Raw genomic sequence first — 7,863 nt, 5'->3', positions numbered from 1 at the left:
CCTGTCGGGCACGGGCGCCGTGAGGACCGTTCCGTGCGGAAGCCGCGCCGCGGCCTCCAGCCCCGAAGATGTGGTGGTGGTGCACGGACGGAGGACGGCCATCGGCCGGGCCAAGCGAGGAGGCTTCAAGGTACGGCGGGGATCTCCCAGCTCGATGGGCAGCGTTCGGGATCACCTCACGCTCCGACCCCGCGAGTCGAGGAGGAGAGGCGATGGCGGGGCGGTTATCAACGCTCGCTGCTGTTAATCCCGTGTGCTTGTAGGACACCACGCCCGACGAGCTGCTGTCTGCCGTCATGACAGCTGTCCTGCAGGACGTCCGCCTGCGGCCTGAGGCGCTGGGTGATATCTGCGTTGGTGAGCGATGGGTGCTGTGTGGGGATGGCTTTTGGGATGCCTCTGCCTGCTGGGTTCCGTGGGGCACTAAGGGATGAACGTGTAGCGTTACAAAATCAGGACATCTGTCTGTCCCATCGAGAGGTTGGGCTCCGTCCTGCTGCCCCGTGGCCCCAACCACCGACGTGGTGATGTTAACATCCCTTCAGCATCCCTCCGTGTAGCAGGGCAGTGCAACCACTGACCGGGCCCATGTCTTTGCACCCAGGAAACGTGCTGCAGCCGGGAGCTGGAGCCTTGATTGCAAGAGTAGCACAGTTCCTAAGGTAAACTCTCACCTCGTCGAGGTTCCTTCTCTTGGGTCTTGGCTACGGAGCAGCACTGGGTCAGAGGCTGCGATGAGGCAAATCACCTTTTGCCCACAAATCAGACTTTTATTGAGCACCGTGCAAAGAGGCATTCTCTTGCATGCATACACTGCTAACCTATCAGCAGCAGCAGTGACTGAGCTGACCTGCTTACAGAGTGCTTTCTGAAGGTAGATCTGGGGGAATTGGCACAGAGCTGCTTGCAAATCAAGTTTGGAAATCATCGATGAACTTTGCTTTCTCTTGGTGCAGGACCAAATAGGTCAGCAAATGCATAATGGGATCTGTCTTGAGCGTGAGGATTAAAGTTTAATCAGGTGGCTTAATGTTCTCTTGAGGGGTTTGCTTTGTTGTGTGCTTCGCAGTGCTGAGTCTTTATCTTGTGTTTTAGTGGTATCCCAGAGACAGTGCCTTGCTCGAGTGTGAACCGGCAGTGCTCCTCTGGGTTACAGGCCATTATCAATATAGCTGGTAAGTGCATGGAGTATTATGGGCCCTCAGGCTGGAGTCCCACCCCAAGTGCTTATGTATCCCATTGATTTGTCCTCCAATCTCTCCAAGCAGTAAAAACAGCCATAATGTCTTCTGCTGTTAGGAGTTATCAGTGGATTGTTGGTGGAATATTTTTATATCCCTGCGAAGCTGAGTTTACCCTTCCAGATGTGACTTGGTCTCCTGAAGATGAGATCTGCCATAATTCCACATTTAGAAGGATCAGTCCTGGCCTGATCATAGAAGCACTGAAGGGACCTTTAAAGACCATCTAGTCTAGCTTCCCTGCAATGAACAAAGACTTCTGCAGCTCCATCAGGGACATCTACAGCTAGAGTCAGGTCAGGCTGTGGTTGGTCTTCAGCCACACCATCTCTTGACATGGCAGCAAGGAACATGGAGGGAATATCCCATTCAGGTGTAGGGGATGTCAGCTTTTCCAGATCCACAGCCAGACTCAAAGTGCTTTTGCTCTTGATGATAATAAGAGTGTTTGTGCACTTCTGTTACAGGTGGCATCCGAAATGGGTCATATGACATTGGCATGGCCTGTGGGTAAGAATATCTTTTTATGGCACTTGCATAGGCTTCCTGAAAGTAGTGCTATGTCCTTCTGCTCGTGTATGAGGAGTTAGAGATCCCTTCCAAGCAGATCTATGTTCCTCCCAGGAAAGAGATGCTATCCTTCAGAGAATGGATCTCTGAAAGTCACCTAGTACAACCTCTGCTCAAAGATATCTTGCATTTTCCAGGGATATTTTCTTCATGGCTTGCTCTTTGTTAATGTATGTATGTGGCACAGGGTAGAATTCCAACTCTCTTCCCATCTTAGGCTTCATGATCTGGGTTGACTGTACAAGAGCTGCTAGTCTAAGCGGTGGCTTTATATTTAGATGGTAATATTGGGTGTTTTCAATCTGTTCACTCACTTGTAGGTCAAAGACCATGGGATCCATATCTGAAATTCTTTGTGTTGCAATATGCAAATGGCACAACTCGTTCAAGTCTCTTTGTTATGGATTGCTTAATACTTCACATTGTTATGCTGCCAGTGGGTTTTTAAGCTGTACCTGGCCTTTTCCTGGCTATCATAGAATCACTGAATCACTAAGATTGGAAAAGACCTTATGGTCATGTAGACCAACCATCCACCTACCAACCACAGTATTGCCCACTAAACCATGTCTGAAGTCCCACATTTCCATGTTTCTTGAACACCTCTGGGATGGTGACTCACACACCTCCCTGGGCAGCTTGTGCCAGTGCCTGACCACTCTTTTGGGTGAGATTTTCCTAACACCCAACCTAAACCTCACCTGGCATATCTTAAGGCCTCTCATTCTGTTGCTGTTATGTGGGAGAAGAGGCCAACTCTCACCTCACCACAGTCTCCTTTCAGGCAGTTATAGAACCTTGGGTTTCTCATCACATCTGAAGACAAGTGCCAGGATGGTCAGCAATTACTTCCTTGCTGTAGAACATGAGAAATTAACTGTTGACATTGATATTGTATTATATAGCAAAACAAAGACCAATTTAGTCTGTTTTAGTTTTGTGCTAATTGTATATTGTTGCTTAAACAGCTTCTGCCTTGGGCAGTTTTTACATACTGGTTGTGTTTCTGTAGGGAGATAGGGAAGAATGCTGTTGAGTGACTGAGTTTTGATGGGTCACAAAAGGACAAACATTAGAAATGGAAGCAGCGGTACTAACCTCTGCTCTTTCTTGTGTTTAGTGTGGAAACAATGTCCCTCAGAAGTGGAAATAATCCTGGTGATATCAGCTCCAGCATGATGGAAAACAGCAAAGCTCGTGATTGCCTTATTCCTATGGGGTAGGTGCCAAGCAGTTCCATCTTGAGAAGTCTGCAGCTAGCTTCGAGATTGAAGCCACTGCCTGTAGCTTGGGTTATTCTGGCAGAAGCCAACTGCAGCATCATTGATTGTGTCATGGATTCTTTTTGCTGATGTTGTATTCCCCAGAATAACCTCAGAAAATGTGGCAGAGAAGTTTGGAATTTCCCGAAAGAAGCAGGATGCTTTTGCCTTGGCTTCCCAACAAAAGTAAGTGCCTTCTATTTTAATTTTTTTAACTTTTGGTTAAGGAACAGAGATAGAAAAACAGATTAAAAAAAAAACACCAACAACAAAACATTGCTCCTCCCATAAGTAGTTAAGTAAAGACTACATCTTGGCTTTCAAAACTTGATGCCATGGAATCATTAGGGTTGGGAAAGACCACTGAGATCATCAAGTCCAACCATCTTGTGTCCAGGGTGATGTGCTAAGGAAGCCAAAGCTGCACTGGGAGCTGTGTGTTCTTGCACACACATCACTAGACATACAAGTCTGAGCACTGAGTGCACCTGTATTTATTAGAATTTAAAGGATACAGCTGTCATGGGGTTTCATGGTATTTTCATAGTGTCTTTGGCTCAGTGTCATTTTAAACTGAACATGAGTGCTGCAACAGAAGGAATCTTTCCTAAGAGGAAATATTTGAAAGCAGCTGTTTGTAGAGAACTGCTGAGCTAATATGAGTGGCTTCACTGTGCTGCAGGTGTTTGGCTTCAAGTGAGCCCAATTCTGCCTCCAGTAACCTTTCTCTTAGGTTAAACCATTGCCAAAGTAAGCAGAATCCTGGAGTCCCTGGGGCTTGTGGTGGTGGGTGAGATGTTAAAGCTGGTGGCATCAAAGAGTTAATCTGACTTTCAGAATCCTGTTTAAGCATCGCCCCGGTCCAATTATTTATCTAATAGAGGAAACCACTGCTCAGGCCAGTTAACCTTTAAATTCTGGCCCTGCTTCTAAGGAACTTGGCATGCCAGGCGTTCTCGTTGACGTTGAACTGATAGCACAAAAGGGTATGTGAACATGATCCTCACCTCTCACCTGAGGAAGGAGCAATTTTCTGGCCTTTGGCTCAGGATGTCTGTGAGCTTACTGAGCTGTCCTTCAGCTCTTACTCCCTCTTATTTGGAAATATTAAGTATTTACATTTTATGAATTCAAATTGAAAGGGGATCTCACTCATAAGTTATTTTAACCTTCTGTGCTTTTCTTTTAACAGAGCAGCAAAAGCTCAGCAGATGGGACTGTTCAAAGCTGAGATTGTTCCAGTGAAGACCACTGTTCTAGATAACGAGGGCAACCAAAAGACAATCACTGTGCACCAAGATGAAGGGGTCAGGCCCTCTACAACCCTGGAAGGTTTAGCAAAGCTGAAGCCTGCCTTCAAGGAGAATGGCAGCACTACGGCAGGTCAGCTCTGTTGTTACATTGCTGTCATTCCCCTGGCTTGCCTGCCTTCCCAGGCAGCGTGCTCAGGCAGAGGAGGTGCTGATAGATTTCTTCCAACAGGTAACGCCAGCCAGGTGAGCGATGGAGCAGCTGCCGTCCTGCTGGCAAAGCGCTCCAAAGCCACACAGCTGGGGCTGCCCATCCTGGGAGTGCTCAGGTCCTTTGCTGTGGTTGGAGTCCCCCCCGATGTGATGGGCATAGGGCCAGCCTATGCCATCCCTGTTGCTGTGCAGAAGGCAGGTAAGGAACCGGTCATCACTCGCACAGTGTTCAGCACGGGGCTAAGCCAGACTGTGACTGAAATCTGAGGTGATTTTGCTAGCAGCTATCAGCCAGAGAAGCAGCTTACATTCACAACCTTGAAGTAGATCCTAGGATCATTATAATAATACTATTAACTTCTGAGTTATTAATTGTCATTTGCTCACCTTTGGGAAGCTGAGGATTAAATCCCTGCACACTCACAATGTTCTGTTAACATGTGGCACGTGATTTAGTGGTTCACATAGTGCTATTTTCAGTTAGTGCTTTTTTCACTTAGCATACCTAGAGTGTGTGTGTGTGGTTTGCTTGTTTGTGTTCAGGTTTTCTTTATAGTTTTGGCATCTGACTCGTGGAACAGGCTTTCCTCGGGGTTCTTACCATACTTCCAAGGTTAAATAGCTCATGATTATTGTTGTATCTTGCTGTCATCACTGTGGTCATAGGCTTGGCTGTACTGTCATCTTCCTGTCTCAAAATACCCTTCCATCTTTAACCTCTGTGCAAAGAAATCAATTGATATCTTTTCAAACTCAGTGATAGGATACCAAGGACTGTGATGTTTTGCAGTCTTTAGATACTGTTATACATAAACATGCATGTGAACATAGACACCCCACGGGGAGCCAGGGTCCTCTCCTTTTGCTGTTAGTGGAGTAGAAGTAGAATTCATAAATGAAGACTTTGAGTTATTCCCTTTGATGCAAGTGATAAGGCAAAAATATCTTCTAACTCTTTACTTTTCTGAACTGTAGGTCTGACTCTGAATGACATTGATATATATGAAATTAATGAAGCCTTTGCAAGCCAGGTGAGTGATCATCATCACTTTGAGTCATTTTGTTATTTTGAAACGTTATCTTCCACTTTGGTCTCAGAATTCAGATTTGAACTTGTTCCATGTATTACATTTCTCTGGCCAAATGTTAAGAACACGTACAGGCTACTTTCATTTTCTTTAAGTAGAAATAAGCAGGGCATTGTCTATATAGCTTAGGATTGATTAAAAAAAATAATCGGAAAACTCTCCACCAAGTGTGGAGAGTGTGAACCTTACGATTGTATCCTTACACCAACTTGGGAAGTTGCTGTTTCACAAGGGCTGTGATTTGTAACAGGGTGATGTCAGCGTGTTGCAATTTGAGCATCCTTAATGAACTGAAGAAACTTCACTCGTGTCTTCCACAAATACGTGCCGTGCCTGTTGAGGCCGTGGGCTCATTTGAGATGAAGTTGATAGGTTTAGCTTGCTTCATGTGTTTTGGCTTTGTAACATAGTTCCCTGCTTTCCAGAGTCTAGCTGATGCCAGGCCACTAAAACCCAACTGCTTAATACTAAAATCCTTTCAAAGCAGCTGACACAACAGTGTGGATTTTATGTCAAAGAAAACATAATCGAGCTAAGTTCATTTTGAGCACAGATCTTTGGAAGCACCTAGACCTGCCTGGGCCTGTCAGCCCAGCTCTTTGTGTATGGAGGAGATCACCAGTCTGCTCTGCAGCCCTCTGAGCTCTCTGCTGAGAACTAACAGGTGAGAGCATCTCTATGAAACAATCCCCTGTCTTTACAGGCTGTGTACTGCATTGAGAAGCTGGGCATTCCCATGGAGAAAGTCAACCCCCTGGGAGGAGCAATAGCACTGGGGCACCCGCTGGGCTGCACTGGCGCTCGTCAAGTTGTCACTTTGCTCAACGAATTGAAGCGTAGAGGGAAAAGGTGAGCACCAAACAACAGTATTGGCCTCCAGTGTATCTAAAAGTAATTTAGGCATGGCATTGGTTTGAGTTTGCCCTTCTCCCATTCCTTTGATAGCTTTGAACATGGACTTAGAATTTTATGGTGACACTGGAGAGCAGTGGATAGCTGAAAGTTACTGGATTTCTTTTCCTGCCAGGTGGTACAAGCCTGATGTTTATCCTAATTCTCTGTATTCTTTCATTTCAGAGCATATGGTGTTGTATCAATGTGCATTGGAACTGGCATGGGAGCTGCAGCAGTATTTGAGTATCCAGGGAACTGAAATCCTGCATACTGACAGCCCCACACAGCAGCTCATTCTCTGCCTTCTCCAGTACTAGCAAATGATTTGCATTCTGAAATCAGGTGGATTCAGGTTTTTGTTACTAGATCTACAAATTTCAGGCACGAAGTGTGAAGTAGAATGAATCATACGGGTCTGATGTGCAAGTGGGAGAATGAAAACCAGCACCTGCTTCAGAGCTGAAAAGCAGCCTAACGTGGGAGAAGGAATGAGTTCAGCTGAAGTTCAAATACAGGCCCTACAGTGATGACTACTAATGAATACTTCTAATCTAATTCATCCCTTTATTCTGTGAATATTATCAGTGTAGTTCATTGTACCCTTTCCTTGTATGACAAATCTAAAACCACTTGCCAAAATGAAAATGTCATTACAGAGGAAATGGCTCTCCTAGGGTTTTCTTGAAGAATTCACCATCTTGCAGGAAGTCTGGCAAGGCTTGTTTTGAAAGCAGGGCAAAGACTTCACATTTCTTTGATAACTACACCTGCCCAATCTATCACAACTTGGCTAATGTCTTATTGCCTCCATATGCTGCAAGATGTACTTCAGCTTTGTATATTTTTACTTCTCTTACGCCACCCTGCTCTCAGACTTCCAGTGGGGCACAGTGGAAAGGGCCAGAAAGTCATTTACACAGGAGCAAGGTACAAACAAGCCGTTGGGGTACCTGAATACAAAGGTGCTGAAGAATTGAATAGAAACCAGCAGTTTGAAAGTGGCCATTCTAGCTTTTACAACATATTTCTGTGAGCTTCTGTGACTCTAACTTAGAAGACAAGTTTAAGCCTAATGAGTTATTCTTCATATGAAGCAGATTTCAGCAGTACATGAACTTCGGCAACATGTCAGTGCTAATACTGATTTCATCTTGTAAAATCTTAAATTATCTGTTCTCCTTCTTGGGAACAAAACGATCACTGAAATTCTCAACTAATGGACAGAAAAAGAAATGCAGTAATCATCTTTGACATGTTAGAAAGTTTAAATTTGTAACAGACTGAGGTTCTTTGTCCTGGATCTTGTTTTCGCACTTAATAATACAATTGGTCTCCTGCAGTATGT

The 7,863-nt window shown here is 45.1% G+C and overlaps 1 protein-coding gene across 1 annotated transcript; it reads left to right on the top strand.

Annotated features, from left to right (window-relative positions):
• The first annotated feature begins 6 nt into the window (after window positions 1–6).
• On the top strand, window positions 7–7,860 carry ACAA1 (acetyl-CoA acyltransferase 1). Its single transcript, XM_031553838.1, has 12 exons — window positions 7–130; window positions 264–357; window positions 605–662; window positions 1,096–1,175; window positions 1,709–1,751; window positions 2,932–3,030; window positions 3,179–3,259; window positions 4,266–4,456; window positions 4,556–4,735; window positions 5,512–5,567; window positions 6,328–6,473; window positions 6,702–7,860. The coding sequence occupies exons 2-12, from the start codon at window positions 297–299 to the stop codon at window positions 6,775–6,777; spliced, it is 1,071 nt and encodes a 356-aa protein (XP_031409698.1). The 5' UTR covers window positions 7–130; window positions 264–296; the 3' UTR covers window positions 6,778–7,860.
• Window positions 7,861–7,863: the final 3 nt, after the last annotated feature.

Source organism: Meleagris gallopavo, chromosome 6 (genome assembly GCF_000146605.3).
Source record: "Meleagris gallopavo isolate NT-WF06-2002-E0010 breed Aviagen turkey brand Nicholas breeding stock chromosome 6, Turkey_5.1, whole genome shotgun sequence".
NCBI lineage: Eukaryota > Metazoa > Chordata > Aves > Galliformes > Phasianidae > Meleagris > Meleagris gallopavo.
This window is presented reverse-complemented; position numbering and strand designations above follow the sequence as displayed.

Bases quoted from the DNA above. Each gene is read 5' to 3' on its own strand.
- ACAA1 (XM_031553838.1), top strand. From the start codon at position 297: ATGACAGCTGTCCTGCAGGACGTCCGCCTGCGGCCTGAGGCGCTGGGT. The intron at 3,260-4,265 runs GTAAGTGCCTTC...TTCTTTTAACAG, and splicing joins GCCTTGGCTTCCCAACAAAA to AGCAGCAAAAGCTCAGCAGA. The intron at 4,736-5,511 runs GTAAGGAACCGG...TCTGAACTGTAG, and splicing joins TGTTGCTGTGCAGAAGGCAG to GTCTGACTCTGAATGACATT.